The 26,144-nt window shown below is 39.1% G+C and overlaps 1 protein-coding gene across 1 annotated transcript in view; it reads left to right on the top strand.

The window, feature by feature from the left end:
- The window catches only part of PTPRJ (protein tyrosine phosphatase receptor type J), a 110,872-nt gene that overhangs the window by 54,614 nt on the left and 30,114 nt on the right, over window positions 1–26,144 (top strand). Inside the window, exons 2-8 of the mRNA XM_063289368.1 lie at window positions 5,784–5,802; window positions 7,192–7,404; window positions 9,914–10,180; window positions 12,355–12,621; window positions 19,846–20,112; window positions 20,485–20,751; window positions 22,926–23,192. Coding sequence (XP_063145438.1) covers window positions 5,784–5,802; window positions 7,192–7,404; window positions 9,914–10,180; window positions 12,355–12,621; window positions 19,846–20,112; window positions 20,485–20,751; window positions 22,926–23,192 — 1,567 coding nt within the window. The remainder of the gene's footprint in view (window positions 1–5,783; window positions 5,803–7,191; window positions 7,405–9,913; window positions 10,181–12,354; window positions 12,622–19,845; window positions 20,113–20,484; window positions 20,752–22,925; window positions 23,193–26,144) is intronic.

The raw sequence follows: 26,144 nt of genomic DNA, 5'->3' as shown, positions 1-26,144 counted from the left end.
TATAAGTAGATATAGTCCAATATTAGAACAGACTTAATAGTTTTTGGCACTGTTAAATGAGTAAAGTCTTCCTCAGGTTGAACTCAGCTGCTAATGACTACATAGACATATCCATGTTGTTGTTCATGCTGGCTGCCATACAGAAATAGTTACTTCTTTTCCTGGTTGATACTTTGACTTCCCAGTCTAGCTTTCAACTTGGGGATTTCCTGGTGTTCTCTCATCAAGCATGATCCAGTGCTGCTTAGGTTTTCAAGTTCAGCCAAGATCAGCTAGATGTAATATCACAGTTTCCTTGAACCTCTGCTTTTTTCTGAAAAATAGAATTTTCCTTCAATGGAAATTTCTACGATGTGTCATAGATTTTTCTCCTGCATATTCTAGACTAAGAATTCTAAAATTATGGTTCCTGAACTTCACTCACTAAGAGCAATTTTTATTACACTCTGATTAAGATTTGTATTCCCTGACACATACGAAACTGCTGTTTTGTGCTGTTCCTCCAACTCCTATATTCTGGTAGACCTGCTAATAGAAATCTTGCTTTACATGAGATGGATCAAGGCAGACTCACTGATCTGAAGGAGATAAATGACATACAAGGACTATTTACTTGTCCGCTGCTTGTTAAGAAACGTCATATGTTTATTCGTCCAGTAAGGTGATCACTTTTTCCATGGGCAATCAGCACATGTTTTTGTTTTGTAAAATGTGAGGTTGGGCATAGTATATGGATAGGCAGCCAGTAATCCAGGTAGCATCTTTCTTTGTCAGAAGGATTAAAGAAAACCCTTCAGTGAGTTTGTGCCTTGCCACATTATACTTTTTTCTGTATGTCTCTGGGCAAGTGAAGAGGAACTTCCAACCTAATTACACTGATGATTTTTTGTAAAGCTGTCAGAGGACTTCCTCTTCTTTTCTTGCTTCTTTGACACTGTCTTGAATTTTGAATTGAATTTTGACATAGTTCAATCCTTATATTTCAGCATTTATACCTTGAATTTCCATATATTCTAAATTCTTTAGAAACATTTCTATAAGTAGAGCTATGTTATCTTTGCCACATACGCTTTGTTTCCTTTCTAAGAGAACTAACCTTCTTTTTCTCATATTTATAATTACTAGTTCAAAAACTTGTATGGAGGTTACTATTCCTCCTATTAAGATCTGAGAGCTAATGGATCCTTGTTGCTGACAGAAAATAGTTTCATTTTTTTGTTTATAGGTCACCTGAACAGAGACTTTTTAAAAATTGATTGAAGAAAGAACTGATTCACAAAGTGGGAATCCTGTTCCATGTCAAATATTTCAATATATAAGGCAACGCTGCATTTTTGAGAGAATCATGAAGCTCCTGAGATAAGCTGAAAAGGCTATATAGCTATTAAAACATACTTATTTATAAAATTTATATCCCAATTTTTTTTAGTATTCTCAAGGTCAAAAAATGACATACCCTTGAATAAGCTGTTCTGGTTTCTTCTAGAGTTACAGAACTCTATCCATTTATAGTGCTTGTTGAGCACATACATAATACTACAGGCATATGGATACGTCAGAAGAAGTAACATATTCACTCACGTTATCCAGAAGTCTAGTATCTAAGAATCAAAAAATTGGCATATGATTGACCAGCTACAAGGATACTACACAGTGATCTGTAACTTTGTAGATGAAAGTTGCAAAATACTTCTAGCTTGCCAGTGAGATGGGGAATCTCACGGACACGTAATTGGAGCTTTTATTTCAGGTTTTACTGGCTTTACTTCATTATTCCAAGCTTGTTATGATGAACCTTTTTATGTAGTAAAAAAGGTAATAGAGTAGTACTTAACATAAACACATTTTTTTAACAATATGATCTGCAATAAACTTATAAAACATATACAAATGTCTATTTTGTTAATATATATTAACATTTAAATGTCAAAAAGGTTTAAAATAAAAATTGCTCTATAACCTATAAATATATAAAATATAGCCTACTTAAGATGATTAAAATAATTGAAAAGTAGAATTAGATTACTTTTCAAACCAGACCATAAATAACCTGTTTTTGAAATACATAGAATATTTAGATTAGCAACAGATTTTGCCAAAGATTTCCAAAAAGGGGGACTTTTAACTCTCCAAATAAAGATAACCACTGAATCAAGTACATCTGGCTGCGATCGGTTTTGCCTCCAAAGTCGGAAGGGGCTACTTCCATATTTCATCCCAAGACGTTCATGCTCATCTGGAGGTGACACCTTTGCTAAATGTTTCATTCATCTTAGGTTTTGCACCTACTGAATAGATTTACTAGTCCCTCACTACCAAGCAGTATTATCTGCATGTGATGTCAGGCCTTTGCAAATTAAAACAATCTAAGGTTAGAGGAAAAGGCATTACTCTGTCATGCTTTAAAGACTACACTGCTTCAGCAAATGCCCTGAATGTGAGCTTCTGTTGGTAGGGGTATGTACCTTTGGATACAGGGAGAAGAAAAAAAACAGAGTGATAATCTATGTGAATGAATTACAAAAAATATAGGCGGAGATTGGTTATGTTGAAGCTTAGATATATGTAAATTATTATGATGTCCTTTCAAAAAGTAACATTAAAACTTCCTGGTATAGATAAGTTAATAACTTCCTAAACGCAGAACAGATAACGTAATCCAAGTGAGTTAATGCATATGTAATAATACATTATGCAATCAAAGAATTAGTACTTAGAAGAGTTTTCTGGACAAAATGTTCTTAAGTTATGGATAGGGAAGGTAATGTATAACCTGTGATAGCAGATAATTTATTTAATCACTTTGAACGCTAGATGCTTGCAAACCAGCAATAAAAAATACTGTGTAGCAACACTCTTTAACTATTATGTGGTTATGGATGGCTACTGTGGAAGGGAAGATGGGGACAGGAATTGTCTAGTGGAATATACACTGAGTACAAATCAGAATATCTGGCAATACTTTGACTACCATAATATCACACCTGTGTTATCTCAGATCCATACCCTTTCTGTTGGTTTCCCCACCTCCCACCCCCCAATTAAATTTACCAGTGCAGCCTAGACAGGCACTTTGAAACCCTTCCTCATTAATCCAGTCTCTGGAGGTGGGGGCATTTTGAGGAGGAGGCAGTCATTCTTAGAAATGATGGCAATCACACGGTCACCCAAAGTGCCACCACGGGTTTCCTAACCCACCCGCAAATCAGAGGTGCTTGTTCTGTTCCCTGTTCCCTGAAGCTAGTAGGAATAGGTGGAAAAGAACCCTCTGGTTGTGTCAATACAACATGCCAAAATGAAATCCACAAAATGAAATTCAGTGAATGTTTCTTCATTCTTATAGTGTGCTGTGTACAAATAAGCCATTTTTGACTTACAGTAAGGGCCTAATTCACACTACATGATGAGATAAAGGTTGACCTGGCAGAACATATAGAACCACAAACTACTCAGTCCAGTTTATCCTGGTCTAATGTGCTGTGCAAATCCAGAATTTGCCCCCCCCCCACATTGCTGTTTATATACAAAGTATTGAAAATATCTAATAACAACAAAAATTGGTGCTAGAGGTGTAGTTCCTATCCTTTCAGATATAGTCATATTTAGAAAAAAAATACTATAAATGTCAAGTATCTTAATTTAAAAACAAATGGGAAGAGCTAGATACAGGTTTAAAAAATCAATGTACCTATAGTTTGCACTGGCTTTTTCATATATATATATAGACGGAGATTGGGCTTGACTGCCTGACTAGACAAAACTAACCAGCTTCTTAGCCAAACTGTTACATTACATCAGAAATTGGATGGCTGATGGGAGCTGAGGAAGCATCTTGTTTGTTGATACATAGATGTGAAATTCTCTGATAAATGGCAGGTGATAGAGTTTATTTTATTTGCAGTATTTTATGTTCTTGCATTCCTTTAAAATGGAAAGCCAAGATAAAAATGGTAAGATGAATGAGTAAATCAGTGATTTCAAAATTCAGGTAATGAGTATGAGGGATTTTAGAGATGGGGATAAGATTTAACTTTGCAACATTTGTGTATTAAATCTGAAAAGCTAAACAAAAGTTGAATAAAATGCATTGCAGGAAGAGAAAGAAGGCAATATGATCCTCTTTTCCCTCACGAAAGAGAAAGGCAATCCAGAAACTGTCAATATTAAGTTTCTTAAATTGTTTTGGTGCATTTATGGTTTTATTGTGGCCTCTAGTGGTGTTCTATTAGTATTACATGAGGTAACTTCCAGTGTGTCCTGAGTGCCTTGTGAAATATGAACTATTCTAATCAAATGTGGAAGTGAATTTTTCAGCTGGAAATACAGATTGTGGGAAAACAGATTAATTTGTGTTTTTAGAGGCAATGTTTAGATAAGTTTAAGAATGATTAAGGATTTATATAAGGAACTTCTGTACTTTCAGTATTTTTGCAAAATGTATAGCGTTTCTGAGTCAGAATTTATCAGAAGTAGTAAAACAGCAGACGGCCCAATTTATAGACCAGAAGTTATGGTCTTACTTATTTACTTGTTTGCTTAGAGAACTTATAAACACTGAGTTTCATTCTGAGACCCTGAATGACCATTGCATTCATGGACTTAAAGCTGGGCTGGGAACTGTAGGTGTCACTATATATAGTTGTGACCTCTAGGTTATATGTAACCACACTACCCTTTATAAATAAAGAGAAATGGTGGGCTCCCTTCATAGCCTTCATAATTTAGACCAGGCTCTTGTGCAGCTGGGAAAAATTTTGGATTCAGTATAAATTGGCTTCTGGATCTGGAATATATGGCTAATATGTATTCTTATCACTTGACTGACAGATGAAATTTTATTTTACAATTCAGGTAGTCCTCGCTTACTGAACACTCATTCAGCGACCATTCAATGTGACAAGGTGCTGAAAAATGAGACTTATGACTGGTCCTCCAAGTTACGTCTGGCCATCCTAGTGTCCCCGTGGTCACACGATCATGATGCGGGTGCTTGGCAACCAGCACACATTTATGACAGTCACAGCATCCCATGGTCATGTGATCGCCATTTGCAGCCTTCACAGCTGGCTTCCAACAAGCAAAGTCAATGGGGAAGCCAGTAGGAAGTCACAAGTTGCAGTCCCGTGACATAGCGCTTAATGGCCCACAGTTATTCACCAAGAACTGATATCATAAGTGAGCATGGTCACATGATGTCACGCTTAACAACCATGCCACAGAGTTGCAGGTCCCTATTGCAGTCAGTAAGTGAGGATTACCTGTATCAGATGGCTTCAGTTAACACTGTCCAATAATGTTCAGCCATTTGATGGAATGGAATTAAATTTTACATTTGCAGCTAATAATTTCACTGGATATCAGTCAAGGGGAGACATTAATTTGAATCTGAGTCAATACACTTTCTAAACTTGACCATGGTGTGATAGAACTGAATTCCTGGTTCTTAGTGTAATTATTTTGTTATAACCAAGTATGGGACCACTCCACCCGTACTTGGACTGTTTTTGATTCTTTTGCTGCTTGGACTTTTTATTTTTTACTCTTATTTATACTATTTATTGCTGTAATTTTATATTGTATATTTTATTCATTGTATTATTGTTGTTTTAATTAATTATTGTAAACTGCCCAGAGTCCCCTGATGGGAGGAGATGAGCGGGGACAAATTGGATAAATAAATAATAAATAACACTGATACAGAGATACACAATTAGTATGAGTGTGTCCCGTAGTATAAAGGATTCAATGTATTCTAATACTGTGTATGATTTCTTGTTTTACAGATAAAAGTCACTGCTGCATGTAAGTACTGTTCTGTTATATATCCTACTTCCAGTGTTATGCCTAAAAGTTTTTGTAGAATCAGCACTCAGTGTGTTTGTATAAATACTTAAACCATATATCTCTGTATGTGGTCTAGGAAAGATCATTGTATTTAACCTAGAATTTGAAATACACTGCTCTTCACAAAGACAAGTTTATGAATATTGAAAGGTAACATTGTATACAGCCGGTCCCCAGTTTAAGAACGTCCTGGTTTACAGACGACTCCTAGTTAAGAACAGACTGCCATAAAGACTATCGTATTAAAAATTCAAGTTAAGTACAATGTTTCGGGTTAAATAAAGGAATTTCATCTAGCAGGGTCCAGGAGGCGAGCCTTCTCTGCAGTGGCGCCCGCCCTTTGGAACATCTTGCCCCTGGAGTTGAGACAGGTTTCCTTGCTCTCGGACTTCCGGAAGAAACTTAAGATCTGGTTCTGCCGCCTTGCTTGGGAGGGGGAGAGAGATAGCTCCACCTGGGGATGGCTGGTGCCATAGCACCTCTTAGTGATTGTGTTCCATCTCCACTTGGATTTTACATCTGTTTTTATGTATATTTTAATGGTAATTTTTAGGTGGTTATGTTTAGGTGGTTATGTTTTTAGTGTTATTTTATTGTAAACCGCCCAGAGTCCCCCATTGGGGGAGATGGGTGGTGATATAAATTTAATAAATAAATACAAATACTACTTTGTGTTTTATTATGTTTAAGATGTTTTACTGTATTTGGAAGTGTTTTCTTTGCATAGAAAGGTAAAAATATATACTATATACTAAGACGAACATTTAACTAACTGATGTTAAATAACTGTTCCGACTTACATACAAATTTGACTTAAGGCAGATTTAGGAACAGAACTCGTTCTTAAACTGGGACCTGCTGTATTTCATATGGTGGTGTAGATGGTGACCGGGTTTATGTAGCATGCTAAGCTATGATTGATCATGTTTGTTAAAATAAACTACATTGGGTTCACGCTACATGCTAGGCCCAAGCTAAATAAATCACATTTGTGAATGCAGATGCGTTGGCTTGTACTATTTAAACCATCCTTTTACAGTCTGAAGCAGCAGGATATCCATGAGGATGCAGCATACCCTGTTCACGCACAGCCCTGTGCCACTCTTTATGTCCTTTGCAAACATGCTAGTACAAAATGCACTAGCATTTCATCAGTACTAGATGCCTCCTGATCTTAACAGCATCCTCTCTCGTGCAGTTCATGATACCTGGAGCTCATATAAGTTATAGACTGTTTCCCCCACTTATTAATAAAGAATAAAAATTAAATAATGCTGCGCTTATTAATAAAAGTCTAGTTACATGAAAATATAGCAGTGGCTATCTTTTTCTTTTTTTCCTATATAGGTGGTAACGAATGCAGTTCTGTAAACAATGTAACAGTAACAGAAACAACAATAAGCATCCAGTCACCTGACAACTTTGCAATATGGAATGCAACTTTTCAATCAAATGTGCATCTGTCTGGGAACGATTCAATATCTGGGCTTTATCCCGGTGTTCAGTATATAGTTTATTTCAATAATTCTAATGAAACTTGCTGCAAATACATTTTTACAAGTAAGTGATGGGTTAGAAGTTCCATGAAAATGGCTTCCAAGATCAATCTGACAGGAATGTCATTCTTACATTTTAAGATGAGAGAAAGTTATGATGGCATGCATGGTGGGTAACTTGAGCTCACTCAAATGAACTAATTATTAGCCCATGATTAAGAGATCACCATTTTTTCCTGGAACTAGGTGTAGCCAGTGAGAAAATGAGATCTAGAATCAGTTTATCGGTATTGCATTACTGTCATTGGCTATCTACGCAAGAACTACAAAAATAGACTTCCAAGGATACCAAATGTCTGATAAGTAGATATATTGTAGCAAAGTTCATGAAGCCATTATGAAAGAATTCCAGGAACTATGTATCAGATGCAAGCATTATTTATTATGTAATCAAAGTTCAGATTCTTCTATCTTTTCCTTCTACCTGCATGTTTTAATCAGCTAAAGACATTCGCTGGAGTCCTAGTCCTCTCTGAGCTTGGTTGTTTACTTGCATATGTTTTATTACCTGACTAGATGTTACCTACTCAGGTAATAAAATATCTGCAAGCAAACAGCCAAGCTCAGAGAGGACCAGAGACTCCACAGTTCAACCCTGAGCTACACCTATTCTCTCTTCTTTTGGATGGGAGAAACAATTTCTACTTGTTTGATATTAGCCTGCTCTGGTATCAGGTAGTTGCTTCTGACTGTGAGAAATTACTCTCATAATTACATTTGCAAAAGGAAGGGTTTGAATAAGCAGTTACGCCTGGATATGCCATGAGAATTAAATTGTAGCACAATCAGATGATACAGTAAGCCAGAATCCACCTGCTTATTCCAGCTGCCTCCCCTTCACAATAACTGTCGATGCAACCACCCATTTTTTGTTGGTTTTCAGGTTGTTATGCGTTCCAGACAGGGTGCAGTGACCACTTCCAAGGATTTTGGTCTGTAAAGATAATGTTTGAATTGAGAACTTTTATTCCCTAGTCAACAGCATCCCCAAGTGGTTCAGCTGAGAAACTTCTGCTGGCAGAAGGAGAGGAGGCTCTCTCATCCCCTTTCCCTTAATAGCTTTTAGTCCACTTCTAGAAGAGGGCTCCCATCTCCCAGGAACAGTTACACTGGTGATGAGTACACCATTGGAAGATCTGAAAGACGAGGTTAGCAATAGATCGTCATGAAGCGAATCTATGTGGTCACTAAGAGTTGACACCGATTTGATGGCACATAATCCATCAATGTGGAACTGGAGGGTAAGGAGGAAGAAATTGGTACAAATTGCCAGCTTCCCTGTTAATCCAGTGGAAATTCCTTGCTGGATCTAAAGCTTCCCATCTGTAGTTGCTCAGCCCAAACCACTATAAATTTTATACCACTTGTTAGGAAACTGGGGGTGGGAATGGTAAAACTAACTTTTTCAGACTCACACTTTCTTCTTATATTCCTCTACCTGTTTTTCTAAGTCGTCATCTGTTGCATCCTTGATCATTACTTAACAAGTTTCCCCCAAAAGAAATGGAAGCCAGCCTTTCTCTTGGCTCTTTCTGCTTTGGCAGTTTTCTACCTCCTCCTGCCCCCCCTCCCCCCAGTAAGTAAGAATACGACTGAATGAAAGGAGCTGTAATTGATTTATTCATGAAAATATATGCCAATAAGTTTAAATGTACTTACATTTTACTGGAGCTTTTTGCTCTGCAGTCCTTTACTATTTTAATAGTTATTACTTTAGATGTTGGTTGCGGTTATGCCATCCTAACCACGCTGATTGCTGCTGAAAGTGTGGGGAAGAAAGGTCATATATCTATATCTTTTTTTAAATTATGAAGGAAACTAACTTAGTACTGTAACAATGCATAACTGGCATCACTTTAAGTGCTAGAGATGATGCTTGTCATGTCAGTTTAAATAAGACTGTTCATTTTTAAATAAGTGCGTTGTCTGATTTAATCTGCAGCCCATTTTATAAATGATTGCATGGGCATTTAATCAGATTGGTTATATAGGAAATGTTTATAAGGTCAGAAGCAAGCAGACATTTCCATTATTAGAAAAGGAGCAAATGGAAACCTTCCTTGCCATTCAACAGAGGGTGAACAGAGTTAACAGATACAGCTGCTCTGTTGTTTATAGACTGAAGAAAGCAATACAGCAGACATATGGCTGACCTTAGTTGAGAATGCTAGTTTCATTACTGTTTCCACTGGTGATTCTGCCTTGTTCACATTGCCTCACAATATATGGGGGGGAAAGTCTTCTGATGGAAGACTTTTTGATCATTGCAAATAGATTGAGGCATAATTATAGTTCATTGCACATAGATTGAGGCATACAGTAATTGGCTGGGATGAGGGAGAGTATTGTGCATGTAATTCCATGCCTCTTCCACAGTGTATTCTTGCATACGTTATTTGCAAGCCCACATACCTTCGTCTATAATTTGTCAGTACCATTTGAGAAGTTGCATGGTAATAAAAAAATCTTTAATCCATTCAGTATCTAAAATAACGCCTTTTTCTCTTAAACAGAGCCCAGTCCAGTTTATGATATTAAAGTTGAAAACATCAGTACTACATCCCTGGATTTACATTGGAATAATAGTGATACAAATGCATCTAATTACACTTATCGAATACAATTTGGTGGACCTGATCATTTTCGCAATACAACTTCTAATACTACTAATGTGTCAATTCATCGCTTGGAACCTGGAACGTTATACAGGTTTGAAATATATGCACAAGTTGGTGTCAATAAAACTGAAGGATTTCCAAACGAAACAAGTGTTTATACAAGTAAGTGCTTTACATTAAGAGATGTGATGTATATTACATTATTACATAATGCGATTATGTAAAATATGCAATGAGGTGTGGTTATATCTACCTGCATGTGCACCACAGGGGTAAAGCCTATACATTTATGATATCAAGTTAAACAAAAGAGGATACTATGTACAGGTAGTCCTCGGCTTACATCCATTCATTCAGCAACCGTTCAAAGTTATAGCAACACTGAAAAAATGGATGTGTGACCAATCCTCGAAGTACTGGCCATTGCAGCACCCCCGCAGTCATGTGATCGCGATCTGGGTGTTCAGCGTGCCAGTTGCCAATTACAACATTGCAAGAAGCCTCGTCACGTGAGCGCCATTAGCATCCTTCCCTGCCGGCTTCCCACAAGCAAAGCCAGCAGGGAAGGTAGCGAGTCACTCCGGTAACTCATTCCCGCTTTTTCTTCCACCTGTAACACACACACACCCTGTCCATGGGTGGGCCATGCCAGGCCTCCCAGGCCGTCCCCCAGCCTCCCCCAACTCGGACAATGAGGTGTGATTATATCTACCTGCACATGCACAACAGGAGTAAAGCCTATACATTAATGATACTAAGTTAAACAAAAGAGGATACGATATATAGCATTCTGGAAAATACTTGTCCACATTTTGCTGCAAATAATAAGTGATAATAATAATATAAACTTGATATGCAGAGGATTTATTTGAAACTAAAATGGCACATTCTGCCATTACAGAGCCTAGTGCAAGAGAACAAGCAGTAATGCACAGATGTCACTGATCTCCTCAATTTTAAAAAGTGTACAAAACGATGTCACGTTATCTTCTATGTTTCTAAATCTACTGAAATTGGAAATTTTCAGCCCCTTATATATTGGATTATTTATGTGTGTGTGTGTGTCAGAAGCACCTACCAAGGCACTTCTGTATTGAAAGGATTTGCCAGTGACGTCACTGTTGCCCGGGGGATGCCCAAGGGGGCTCCTTTCATGTCCCTGTTATTTTCCCACTGGAGTGGTAGCTATTTATCTACTTGCATTTGCATGCTTTCAAACCGCTAGGTTAGCAGGAGTTGGGACAAGTTGACAGGAGCTCACTGCGTCATGCGGCTCGCGCTCTCGGGTTTCAAACTGCCGAGCTGCCGTCCTTAATGGTTCTCTGACTCAGCGTCTTAACCGCTGAGCCACTGCGGCCCCGTATATTAGAATAAAAGGAGCATAAAAGCCCAAGCAGATAAATGAATGATATTTTAGAGAGAATGCATCTAAAATAGAGCATATATTTGAGAAACAGTATATTTGTGGGTAGTTGTATTTTTTCAAAGCACAACTGCTCACTTGTTTTGTTCATATAGTTTCAAGGTATACGCTCTTTTTAGATGAATTAATGAAAATGTCCAGTAATTCCTTTGCTTCACTCCTTCCCTCCCCCCATTTCTGAATAGGGCTTATGGCAGTTTCGAATTCTTCTGGGCTATGTGTAGCTAGGATCCTTAATTTTTAGGCCCCGTACAAATGGCAACATTTTGCCCATAAAACCTCATTTTGACCGTCACTGTAGTGCATGTGTATAAAAATGCACCCAAACACACAGACATGCATACATACATTTTTGCTACATAAATCCTGAAATTTAGAGCTAAAAGAAAATACTAGAAGTTTAGTAATTTCAGTCTTGGTCTACATCTTCACTTTAGGAATATATTGAAACAATCCTTTTTAAAGTATATGTGTTTTTCCCCAGTTAACAGATACAGCAGTTCATAGACTGAAGAAAGCAATACAGCAGACATATGGCTGACCTTAGTTGAGAATGCTAGTTTCATTACTGTTTCCATTGGTGATTCTGCCTTGTTCACATTGCCTCACAATATATGGGGGGGAAAGTCTTCTGATGGAAGACTTTTTGATCATTGCAAATAGATTGAGGCATAATTATAGTTCATTGCACATAGATTGAGGCATACAGTAATTGGCTGGGATGAGGGAGAGTATTGTGCATGTAATTCCATGCCTCTTCCACAGTGTATTCTTGCATACATTATTTGCAAGCCCACATACCTTCGTCTATAATTTGTCAGTACCATTTGAGAAGTTGCATTCACTCTCCAAGGTAATAAAAAAATCTTTAATCCATTCAGTATCTAAAATAACGCCTTTTTCTCTTAAACAGAGCCCAGTCCAGTTTATGATATTAAAGTTGAAAACATCAGTACTACATCCCTGGATTTATATTGGAATAATAATGATACAGATGCATCTAATTACACTTATCGAATACAATTTGGTGGACCTGATCATTTTCGCAATACAACTTCTAATACTACTAATGTGTCAATTCATCACTTGGAACCTGGAACGTTATACAGGTTTGAAATATATTCACAAGTTGGTGTCAATAAAACTGAAGGATTTCCAAACGAAACAAGTGTTTATACAAGTAAGTGCTTTACGTTAAGAGATGTGATTGTAAATGAGGGATAGGCACAGTGATTATGTAAGCTACATTATGATAGGTGAATATATCTACTTGCATTTGCATTATAAGGGTACAGCCTGTAAATCACAATATAAAAAAAAGAACACATGCTCTGGAAAATTCTCGCGTACATGTTGTTGCACATTCACTTACGAAATATCATAATGATCCCAGTGCTTGCAGTAAATTACTGAGATGAACTTTATTTTTCTTCACAGAATTTGGGGCGTTACTTTAAGATTATGTTCAAAGTAGCTTTACAAATACAAGTCAGATGTATCAAATTTAGTTTCAGCTTTGCTTCATGTGTTTGGATGTTTTTTCTTACGTTTAATTACATTATTTTAGCTGGTATCTGTGCTGCTTCTCCAATTTAAACCTGTGACTGCCCTGATGCTCACGTTCAGAGAAAACCAAAAAGCAAGGTGTTTATGCTTCTGATGTGTTACTGCAACACTCTTTATGGAGTGGACCTTGAAGACTGTCCAGAAACTGAAGCTGTTACAAAATATGGCAGCACAGATACTAAATATACCTCCAAAAAAAGTATCACCCTGTATTAAACAGTTGGTCTCTTGATCATTTGCTTTTGGCACTCTATGATTCCATGATAAGGCACCATTATTTGAGTCCCAGTAAGTACACGTACACTTCCAGAAAATTAGAAACATTGGAGGTAAATTCCAGGCAAAAATGGGTATGATCAAAAACAAAGATGGCAAGGACCTAAGAGAAGAAGAAGAGATCAAGAAAAGGTGGCAAGAATATACAGAAGACCTGTATAGGAAGGATAACAATATCAGGGATAGCTTTGACGGTGTGTTCAGTGAGCTAGAGCCAGACATCCTGAAGAGTGAGGTTGAGTGGGCCTTAAGAAGCATTGCTAATGCCAAGGCAGCAGGAGACCACGGCATCCCAGCTGGACTGTTCAAAAGCTTGCAAGATGATGCTGTCAAGGTAATGCATGCTATATGCCAGCAAATTTGGGAAACACAAGAATGGGCATCAGACTGGAAAAAATCAACTTATATCCCCATATCAAAAAAGGGAAACACTAAAGAATGTTCAAACTATCAAACAGTGGCACTCATTTCACATGCCAGTAAGGTAATGCTCAAGATCCTGCAAGGTAGACTTCAGCAATTCATGGAGCGAGAATTGCCAGATGTACAAGCTGGGTTTAGAAAAGGCAGAGGAACTAGGGACCAAATTGCCAATATCCGCTGGATAATGGGAAAAGCCAGGGAGTTTCAGAAAAACATCTATTTCTGTTTTATTGACTATTCTAAAGCCTTTGACTGTGTGGACCATAACAAATTGTGGCAAGTTCTTAGTGGTATGGGGATACCAAGTCATCTTGTCTGCCTCCTGAAGAATCTGTATAACGACCAAGTAGCAACAGTAAGAACAGACCACGGAACAACAGACTGGTTTAAGATTGGGAAAGGAGTATGGCAGGGCTGTATACTCTCACCCTACCTATTCAACTTGTATGCAGAACACATCATGCGACAAGCTGGGCTTGAGGAATCCAAGGCTGGAGTTAAAATCGCTGGAAGAAACATCAACAATCTCAGATATGCAGATGATACCACTTTGATGGCTGAAAGCGAAGAGGAACTGAGGAGCCTTATGATGAAGGTGAAAGAAGAAAGTGCAAAAGCTGGCTTGTAGCTAAACCTCAAAAAAACCAAGATTATGGCAACCAGCTTGATTGAAAACTGGCAAATAGAGGGAGAAAATGTAGAAGCAGTGAAAGACTTTGTATTTCTAGGTGCGAAGATTACTGCAGATGCTGACTGCAGTCAGGAAATCAGAAGACGCTTAATCCTTGGGAGAAGAGCAATGACAAATCTCGATAAAATAGTAAGAGCAGAGACATCACACTGACAACAAAGGTCCGCATAGTTAAAGCAATGGTGTTCCCCGTAGTAACATATGGCTGCGAGAGCTGGACCATAAGGAAGGCTGAGAGAAGGCAGATAAATGCTTTGGAACTGTGGTGTTGGAGGAAAATTCTGAGAGTGCCTTGTACTGCAAGAAGATCAAACCAATCCATCCTCCAGGAAATAAAGCCAGACTGCTCACTTGAAGGAATGATATTAAAGGCAAAACTGAAATACTTTGGCCACATAATGAGAAGACAGGACACCCTGGAGAAGGTGCTGATGCTAGGGAGAGTGGAGGGCAAAAGGAAGAGGGGCTGACCAAGGGCAAGGTGAATGGATGATATTCTAGAGGTGACGGACTCGTCCCTGGGGGAGCTGGGGGTGTTGACGACCAACAGGAAGCTCTGGCATAGGCTGGTCCATGAAGTCACGAAGAGTCGGAAGCGACTAAACGAATAAACAAGTACACTTAAGTGATTACACAGTTTTGACCTAAATTATTTCAAGATCACTTATTCCAATATTGTCTGTCTCATGCTGTTAGATCCTCACCAGGGCCCTTTATGCAAGTCCTATAAAATCGTAGAATTCGAAGACATCTTGGAGGTCTTCTGGTCTAACCCCCTGTTTCATTTCGGGTACATTTTAAGACATTGTTAACTTGTGCTAAAGTAATAATTTGATGTAAGAATCATTGCTATTGCCCTTCTTCGGATGACTTGAATATTTCTGTTTACAGCCTTTTATGCCCCTGACTTTTTTGGTGGGGGGCAGGGAGCTGATAGAGAGGGATGGTTGTAAGGACTTAGAGCCACAAAATGGAAGTGGACTACCCATTGATATTTAAATAAGAAAAAAACAAAACCAGCTGAATAAATGGTGATATTAGACGAAGAATGCTCCTTTGCTGCAAAATGGAGTATCTGGTGAAGTATGTTATTTACCAAAACACAACCTATAAGGGGAAAAAATGAACATGGTCTATAAAAATGTCTTGTAAGTGATGAGATCACCATCAGTCAAATGGCCAAGTTCATGTCACTGTTTTTTAAATAGATTCTGCAGTATAGGCTTGAATTTGGCAAGTAAAATCAGGAAATTGTTAATGTTTTCTACTACAGATTAAGGTTACTATGGTAACTAATCATTTTGGCTGGGTGAAGAGGTTGAATTCAACTGTCCCCTTTTCAAATGTTAATTTTTGCACCTGGGGGAAAGAACTTGCCTGGACTTGTTTTAGTTTCTGTTTCCCTTCTGTGTAGGCATGTAGAGAGTCAAGCTGCTCTCACTGAGAGCCTGTAAGAATGCGGAAGCTTTTAAATATGTTTTGCTTTCTGTAAATAAAAAATTATTTTTATAGAAATGCCTGGTGTGTGACTTTTCTGATCTCTCCTGGGCCAAAGGCTTTCCTAGCAATCTGCCAACAGGTTATGGGCCCAGTAAACAGCCCAGTAAGCCCAGTAAAACCCAGAGAGAAAAGAGAGATCAGCTCCACACCTCATGCACAATTTAAAGGCAGGTAGCAAAGACCTGTGAAGATTTTCTTTGGAGCCACCTGGAGATTTTCCAGCAACTGCCGGTCTACAGGACAAAGAAGCCAGCTGAGGTGACTTGCAAAAGAAGGAAGAAGCCATGGCTACCTCCCAGCCCTCAGCAATGCCTCTGGAGCACCTATCAGAGACCAACTATTTGAATTGGGCCCTGAAGATGGAGATGTATCTTCACAGAGAGAATCTTTGGCTGCCAATTGGTGAGCAAACCCCCCAAAATCCCAGTGCTGAATGGCTGAGACAGGATGAGCGGGCTAGAGCCACCATTATCCTGGGAGTTGAGGACAATCAGCTAGTCCACGTGCGAGGTATGCAGTCTGCAAAGCAACTTTGGGACGCTTTGAGAGACTTGTATGTAAAGGCAACAGCAGGGAGTAAAGTTACCCTGACAAAAAAGCTGTACAAAGCCTAGGAGATAGCCTTCCTGAGCACCTGCATTATATTCAGCAGCTGTTTGTTGAGTTGCAGGAGAGAGGAATGGAATTTATACCTCTCACAAAATCCTATATCCTCCTGTCCTCACTGAAACATGGGACATGCTGATTTGTACCCTGGAGGCTATGCCTGAAGCAGACCTCACCCCATCATATGTTACACAGCGCTTACTCGCTGTATGGGAGAAGAGAGAGGAAAGATCCCCCCCCCCATCTCTTCTGGAAAGCTGCAGTACCAGAAAACAAGGGAAAAGAAGGGAAAGGAAGCTGAGGCCATAGCACTAGCCAGCCAGTGATGCTTCACTTGTGGTTCAGCTGGACATTTGCAGAAAGACTGTGTCTTGAGACCCAAGAGTAGAAAGACAGAGAAGAAGAACACAAGGGCAACGCAGAAGAAGGCTCTTCAGACAAGCCAAATTGCACAGGTTGCTGAGAAGGGTAATTCTGATGTATGGGTGTTAGATTCTGGGGCCAATTGTCATTTATGTAATTGTAAAAGCTCTTTTGTGTCACTGTCTAAAACTGAAAGACAAAGTGTATCTTTGGCTGATGGGTCTGTGACCAAAATTATGGGACAAGGTGACTTGTATTTATCCTGCTTGGGAGAAACTGTAAAAGGTGTGTTGTATGTGCCAAATTTACAATCAGACTTTTTATCTGTGGCACAATTGGCTGCATCAGGGTATGTCATAACATTTAAGAAAAATGGTTGTGAGATACGTAAACATGGAAAATTGTGTGCTCCTGGTATATTAAAAGACTCCTTGTACATTGTGCAAAATGCAAGGAAGCCAAGCTGCAAGGCTGCAGTTGGCAACATGCCATATCATGACCAATGTGTACACCTGATGCACAGGAGATTTGGTCATGCTAATTTCAAGTATATAGCACAAATGCCACAGCTGTGTGCTGACCTAAAGATAAAACCCTGTGACAAAGACTTAGATCGTGTAGTTTGCAAAGAATGCAAAACACTAAAAGCTCCTGTGAGTAAGCACAGTGACGGAGTTACAACTAGACCTTTGGAAATTGTACACTCTGACATTATTGGTCCTTTTGCTCCAAGTCTTGGACAAGCAAGGTATGCAATGACCATCATTGATGATTTCTCAAGATACACATTTATCTACATCTTAAAACATAAAGATGAGGCATTTGAGAAATTTAAAAGTTTTGTGACATGGGCAAATGGAAAATTCCCTAGGCCTGTATCTGCACTCCAATGTGATAGAGGAGGAGAGTTCCTTTCTCACAAATTCAAAAGGCTCCTAGCAGAAAAGGGGATAGAACAAATTATTTCTAACCCTTACACCCCTCAGCAAAATGGTGTTGCTGAAAGAAAGGGCAGAACCTTGCAAAATGCGATGGAATGCATGCTTAAAGGTTCACATTTATCTTTTAAGTATTGGGGAGAGGCAATATCTACTGCCTGTTATGTCCAAAACAGATTGTATAACTCTGTGATTCAGGACACTCCATTCCATTTGTTTTATGGTGTGAAACCAAAGGTAAACCATCTTAGAGTGTTTGGTAGCACTGCTTGGGTTCATATTCCAAAACAACAGAGAAGGAAAGGAGGCCCCACAACAAAGAAAGCCATCTTTGTTGGCTATGAACAAAGCCAAAGGAGCTACAGGTTCATAATGGGAGAGAAATTAATACTTAGCAAAAGCGCTTCTTTTGCTGAACAAAACTGGGGGAGATTAAATTCTAGCTCTCCAGTTGAACTGACCACAAGAGAACAGCAAGGACTTGCTGATGGTGATCTTTGCCTGATGAGGACATTAAACCAGAAAAGCAAACTGAAGATCTGTCTGATGAGACAGATGCTTCTCAGGAAAGTGATAGGAGTCAAAATTTAAGCCCTGTATTACCTCGCAGATCTCAGAGGAGTAATAAAGGCGTTCCTCCATCACGTTTTCAGGCTGAAACAGTAAAGGCTTTTCACATATTCACAGAACCTGAGTCTTTAGAACAAGTGAATGCTTTACCACCTGAGATTGCACAAAATTGGCATTCTGCCATGCAACAGGAGTTAGCATCCTTGAAAGAAAATAAAACATGGAAACTGGTAAATCTACCTCCCAATGAACGCTGTCTAGGTTGCAGGTGGGTTTTCAGACTGAAAAGGGATGCTGATGGAAAAATCCAAAAATATAAAGCAAGGCTGGTTGCAAAAGGGTTCACTCAAAGGAAAGATTTAGACTTTGACAAGACTTTTGCACCAGTTCCTAAAGGTGAATCAATTAGATTACTGTTAAAAATTGCTGCACTCAAAGGAATGTCAGTTCACCACTATGACATTCAAACTGCATTTCTCTATGGTGATTTAGACCACAAATTATACATGCAGCAACCCCCTGGCTATGAAAAAGGGGAGAATCTAGTCTGTGAACTGCAGAAGTCAATCTATGGGTTAAAACAAGCTGCTAGATCCTGGAACCAAAAATTAGATGAAAAACTGCAGAATTTTGGTTTTGAAAAAGGAAAAGCAGATCCATGTGTATATATGAAGAAAGACAAACAAGGCTGTATGTATCTGCATTTATGTTGATGATTTGCTGCTGTTCACATCAACAGAAAAACAAAGGCTTGATTTTGAAGCCTGCATGAAAAGCCATTTCGCGTTAAAAAGCCTTGGAATTATAACAACCTAGGTTTGAAAAAAACACAGGAAGAAGGATGGTAGCTTTCTGTTAAACCAAAGGGGAGATAATGTTAAAATAATGTGAATGGAAAGATAGAGTTGTCAAAGAAAATTAGTTTGCATCTTACTCTGTAGTATAAAAAGGAGTGTTAATGTTTTCTTCTACAGATTAAGGTTACTATGGTAACTAATCATTTTGGCCAGGTGAAGAGGTTGAATTCAACTGTCCCCTTTTCAAATGTTAATTTTTGCACCTGGGGGAATGGACTTGTTTTAGTTTCTGTTTCCCTTCTGTGTAGGCATGTAGAGAGTCAAGCTGCTCTCACTGAGAGCCTGTAAGAATGCGGAAGCTTTTAAATATGTTTTGCTTTCTGTAAATAAAAAATTATTTTTATAGAAATGCCTGGTGTGTGACTTTTCTGATCTCTCCTGGGCCAAAGGCTTTCCTAGCAATCTGCCAACAGAAATAAAGAGATACCGAATACAATCTAAACAAATGAAAAGTTACTAAAATGGTTCTTATAATCAATAATGTATATAGTATAATGGTTACTATAAGGGTTTTTATAATCCAGATAAATATTTCACCATGTTATATTAACCCATTCTTCATTTAACAATATGGTTAAATGTTAATTCACTAAAGGCCTTTTCCTCTTAAACAGAGCCCAGTCCAGTTTATGATATTAAAGTTGAAAACATCAGTACTACATCCCTGGATTTACATTGGAATAATAGTGATACAAATGCATCTAATTACACTTATCGAATACATATTGGTGGACCTGATCATTTTCGCAATACAACTTCTAATACTACTAATGTGTCAATTCATCGCTTGGAACCTGGAACGTTATACAGGTTTGAAATATATGCACAAGTCGATGGTAATAAAACTGAAGGGGATCCAAGTGCAATAAATGTTTATACAAGTAAGTGCATTACATTACTGTTTTCAGTGGTGATTCTGCCTTGTTCACATATAGATACATATATTAAATGTGCTAATTGCCTTACAATATATGGGGGGGAAAGTCTTCTGATGGAAGACTTTTTGATCATTGCAAATAGATTGAGGCATAATTATAGTTCATTGCACATAGATTGAGGCATACAGTAATTGGCTGGGATGAGTATTGTGCATGTAATTCCATGCCTCTTCCACAGTGTATTCTTGCATACGTTATTTGCAAGCCCACATACCTTCGTCTATAATTTGTCAGTACCATTTGAGAAGTTGCATGGTAATAAAAAAATCTTTAATCCATTCAGTATCTAAAATAACGCCTTTTTCTCTTAAACAGAGCCCAGTCCAGTTTATGATATTAAAGTTGAAAACATCAGTACTACATCCCTGGATTTATATTGGAATAATAGTGATACAGATGCATCTAATTACACTTATCGAATACAATTTGGTGGACCTGATCATTTTCGCAATACAACTTCTAATACTACTAATGTGTCAATTCATCGTTTGGAACCTGGAACGTTATACAGGTTTGAAATATATGCACAAGTCGATGGTAATAAAACTGAAGGGGATCCAAGTGCAATAAATGTTTATACAAGTAAGTGCATTACATTAAGAGATGTGATGTATATTACATTATTACATAATGCGATTATGTAAAATATGCAATGAGGTGTGGTTATATCTACCTGCATGTGCACCACAGGGGTAAAGCCTATACATTTATGATATCAAGTTAAACAAAAGAGGATACTATGTACAGGTAGTCCTCGGCTTACATCCATTCATTCAGCAACCGTTCAAAGTTATAGCAACACTGAAAAAATGGATGTGTGACCAATCCTCGAAGTACTGGCCATTGCAGCACCCCCGCAGTCATGTGATCGCGATCTGGGTGTTCAGCGTGCCAGTTGCCAATTACAACATTGCAAGAAGCCTCGTCACGTGAGCGCCATTAGCATCCTTCCCTGCCGGCTTCCCACAAGCAAAGCCAGCAGGGAAGGTAGCGAGTCACTCCGGTAACTCATTCCCGCTTTTTCTTCCACCTGTAACACACACACACCCTGTCCATGGGTGGGCCATGCCAGGCCTCCCAGGCCGTCCCCCAGCCTCCCCCAACTCGGACAATGAGGTGTGATTATATCTACCTGCACATGCACAACAGGAGTAAAGCCTATACATTAATGATACTAAGTTAAACAAAAGAGGATACGATATATAGCATTCTGGAAAATACTTGTCCACATTTTGCTGCAAATAATAAGTGATAATAATAATATAAACTTGATATGCAGAGGATTTATTTGAAACTAAAATGGCACATTCTGCCATTACAGAGCCTAGTGCAAGAGAACAAGCAGTAATGCACAGATGTCACTGATCTCCTCAATTTTAAAAAGTGTACAAAACGATGTCACGTTATCTTCTATGTTTCTAAATCTACTGAAATTGGAAATTTTCAGCCCCTTATATATTGGATTATTTATGTGTGTGTGTGTGTCAGAAGCACCTACCAAGGCACTTCTGTATTGAAAGGATTTGCCAGTGACGTCACTGTTGCCCGGGGGATGCCCAAGGGGGCTCCTTTCATGTCCCTGTTATTTTCCCACTGGAGTGGTAGCTATTTATCTACTTGCATTTGCATGCTTTCAAACCGCTAGGTTAGCAGGAGTTGGGACAAGTTGACAGGAGCTCACTGCGTCATGCGGCTCGCGCTCTCGGGTTTCAAACTGCCGAGCTGCCGTCCTTAATGGTTCTCTGACTCAGCGTCTTAACCGCTGAGCCACTGCGGCCCCGTATATTAGAATAAAAGGAGCATAAAAGCCCAAGCAGATAAATGAATGATATTTTAGAGAGAATGCATCTAAAATAGAGCATATATTTGAGAAACAGTATATTTGTGGGTAGTTGTATTTTTTCAAAGCACAACTGCTCACTTGTTTTGTTCATATAGTTTCAAGGTATACGCTCTTTTTAGATGAATTAATGAAAATGTCCAGTAATTCCTTTGCTTCACTCCTTCCCTCCCCCCATTTCTGAATAGGGCTTATGGCAGTTTCGAATTCTTCTGGGCTATGTGTAGCTAGGATCCTTAATTTTTAGGCCCCGTACAAATGGCAACATTTTGCCCATAAAACCTCATTTTGACCGTCACTGTAGTGCATGTGTATAAAAATGCACCCAAACACACAGACATGCATACATACATTTTTGCTACATAAATCCTGAAATTTAGAGCTAAAAGAAAATACTAGAAGTTTAGTAATTTCAGTCTTGGTCTACATCTTCACTTTAGGAATATATTGAAACAATCCTTTTTAAAGTATATGTGTTTTTCCCCAGTTAACAGATACAGCAGTTCATAGACTGAAGAAAGCAATACAGCAGACATATGGCTGACCTTAGTTGAGAATGCTAGTTTCATTACTGTTTCCATTGGTGATTCTGCCTTGTTCACATTGCCTCACAATATATGGGGGGGAAAGTCTTCTGATGGAAGACTTTTTGATCATTGCAAATAGATTGAGGCATAATTATAGTTCATTGCACATAGATTGAGGCATACAGTAATTGGCTGGGATGAGGGAGAGTATTGTGCATGTAATTCCATGCCTCTTCCACAGTGTATTCTTGCATACGTTATTTGCAAGCCCACATACCTTCGTCTATAATTTGTCAGTACCATTTGAGAAGTTGCATTCACTCTCCAAGGTAATAAAAAAATCTTTAATCCATTCAGTATCTAAAATAACGCCTTTTTCTCTTAAACAGAGCCCAGTCCAGTTTATGATATTAAAGTTGAAAACATCAGTACTACATCCCTGGATTTATATTGGAATAATAATGATACAGATGCATCTAATTACACTTATCGAATACAATTTGGTGGACCTGATCATTTTCGCAATACAACTTCTAATACTACTAATGTGTCAATTCATCACTTGGAACCTGGAACGTTATACAGGTTTGAAATATATTCACAAGTTGGTGTCAATAAAACTGAAGGATTTCCAAACGAAACAAGTGTTTATACAAGTAAGTGCTTTACATTAAGAGATGTGATTTTTTTCTGCTTATTTTATAAATGCGCAGCATGGAGTTAAACAGCATAAAGTCTAACATGCTGAAAGACTAATGTTTTAGTGCAATATTAACATTTGATCAATAATACTCCTTGACATGCTAATATAGACCAGTTTGGTCTAGTGGTTAAGGCAATGGGCTAGAAACCAGGAGACTGAGTTCTAGTCCCACCTTAGGCATGAAAGCTGGCTGGGTGACCTTGGGCCAGTCACTCTCTCTCAGCCCAACCCACCTCACAGGGTTGCTGTTGTGGGAAAAATAGGAGGAGGAAGGAGTATTAGGTATGTTTGCCGCCTTGAGTTATTTATAAAAATAATAAAGGCAGGATAGAAAATAAATAAATATCAGGATTCGCCTTTATTGCAAATTATTTTATTTTTCTCTCACATGTATCATCATGTGTACTCTATTTTTATGTAATTAAACCCTAAATTTACCCATTACCCTAAACTCTCAGAAAACAGTTACATCAGTAAATAAAATAAATTAAGGGATATACTACTTTAATGCCAAAAGAATATTCTTTACATTCCCAGTATGCTTTCAGGCAAAACAATATTGAGAGAGATTGACTTTGCCATTTGTAATAAAAAAAGTGAACAGCTAAAGCCTTTAAAATACTTCTTTCCACCAAGGTTGACATCTGTTTTTCTTTTGTGCTTTCCATATGGAACCCAATCATGTTTCTGACTTCCATTTTGCTTTTTTTAGTACAAGAGCACTTACATTAGCTTAGCTTGATGTTGATAATACTTCTCCAGGGTGTGCTTATAAAGAAATGTTTAAACAAATTGAAACACAAATGTTTGTACCATCATAATTCAAGAAAATGGTTATTGGAAGTCTTGAGCCAGACACCTTCTGTGTATTAGTGCATTTCATTGTCACAACATGAGCCTATAAAGCCTTTATATTCATAGATATTAAAAGATTTACTGTATTGGGAATAATGAACCAGTAATTAGTGTGGTAATCATGTTGATAATAGCCTGAAGGAGAAATAATTTGGGAAGCCTCTGTCTGACAAATAAAAAAATCTAATAATCTCTTATGTGCCTCCCAAAGTCCATGAGCATGAATCTGGTGAAAGTGCTTTCCCAGAACAAAAAGCAGGAATTCAAACCACCTTTCCCAAGAGGCAATCAATATAAATCTGTTGCTAGTAACCAATCTGTTTTATACAAGCCTACTTTCATGTTGATACAATTAGATTTGAAATTGTTCAGCTCATACTAATAATGCAAAACATATTTTAAACAAAAATATTAGTCATTTTAGCTATTCCCAGTTCACTGATTGAATTTTGAGAGCTGGAAACTTGCGGGGAAGAGAGATTGCTTAGCTCATCTCTGCTGCTCAATGAAGTTCCACTGAAGCCTTTAACCTTTAATTTTACTGATGACAGTGCCATTACTAAAGCTTTAGTTGACTAATTTTTTTATGTTGAACAACATTTGCAGGTAAATTTTTACTCATCAGCATTATAGCATCATTGTCAGGCTCTGCCTGCTAACCAGTAAAGACACAGATGCTAGCGTAGGCTTAGGTTCTGGCTTTATTGAGAAAACAGAGTGCATGCCTTTAAAAAGCTGAGAGTGAGGGGAGCGCGCCGGAACGGGATTTAAATAGCCCGCGCCAGTCAGCGCTCCACCCCACCTTATTCCAGGTGTGTCCCACGAGTCCCACCGGTTTCGTCCTTGTCAGGTGAGAGGTCGTTCAGCCCCCCTGTGCCCCGGGCGTCGCCTCGATCGCCTTCCTGAACGGTAATGATTCATTGCCGGGTGATCAGGCTCTTAATCCCTTTTGACAGCTCGGGCGCGCCTCTCCTGTTGTCTTGTCAATTACCTTTTGGCAACTTTGTATCTTTGTCTTCCGCGCCGCCGGCTTTGGTTGTTACTTAGTTTCCAGCACCTGTTGCTTTCTTTTTGTTTCATGGTTGCCTTTTGCCTTAATCCGCCAGGGACCCATTTCCCTGTATTGTCATGCGAGCCGTTGCGATGTCACAAGCATCGCAACGGTGATCATGACATACTGCTCCCCTTTAGAAAGTCAAGCCGTGGGTTTGGAGGGATAGGCAGTATGGAAGTTGCGGACCAGGTCGGGAGCCTGGATGTCGCGGGCAGCGACCCACTCAGGATGTGGGAAGTGTTTCCATTTTACTAGATATTGGAGGGAGCCCCGCAGCTTGCGGGAGTCAAGTACCTCCTTCACTTCAAAGTGTTGCTGTCCGTCTATCATCACTGGTGGGGGGGGGCGTGCGTGGGTGCCACCGGGAGGGGTCACTTGCCAGCTTGAGTAAGCTGCAGTGGAACACCGGGTGCAGCCTCTTTAAATTATGGGGCACGTCCAAGCGCACCGTGACTGGGTTCACGATTTGTGTCACCTGGAATGGCCCAATAAATTTTGGGGCCAGTTTCTTAGACGGTTGCGGTGATTTGATGAATCTGGTGGATAGGTAGACCAGGTCCCCTACCCGAAACATTGGTTGTTGGCGCCGGTGTTTGTCCGCTTGCAGTTTGTATGCGGTTTGTGCCTCTTTAAGAACATCCTTGATGACCGGCCAGGAGTCTGCGAGTTTCGCACCCGAATCACAGGCGGCCACTGCTGTGGACGGGGGCTGAGGTAGTTCAGGGATGGGAATGAACTCCTGACCCAACACCACCCCAAAGGGGGTTTGTCCCGTGCTTTGGTGTATTGCGTTGTTGTATGCGACCTCTGCAAACGGGAGTAGGTCCACCCAGTCGTCCTGGTGGTAGTTTATGTAGGAGCGGAGGAATTGCTCCAGTGTGGCATTAAGGATCTCTGTAGATCCGTCCGTCTGGGGATGCCAGGAGGTTGACAGGGCTTGCTGGGTACCTATCAGCTTCAAAAAAGCCCGCCAAAACCTCGAGGTAAATTGTGTGC

Source organism: Candoia aspera, chromosome 1 (assembly GCF_035149785.1).
Source record: "Candoia aspera isolate rCanAsp1 chromosome 1, rCanAsp1.hap2, whole genome shotgun sequence".
NCBI lineage: Eukaryota > Metazoa > Chordata > Lepidosauria > Squamata > Boidae > Candoia > Candoia aspera.
Note: the sequence above shows the minus strand (reverse complement) of the source record. Positions and strands in the feature narration are given on the sequence as shown.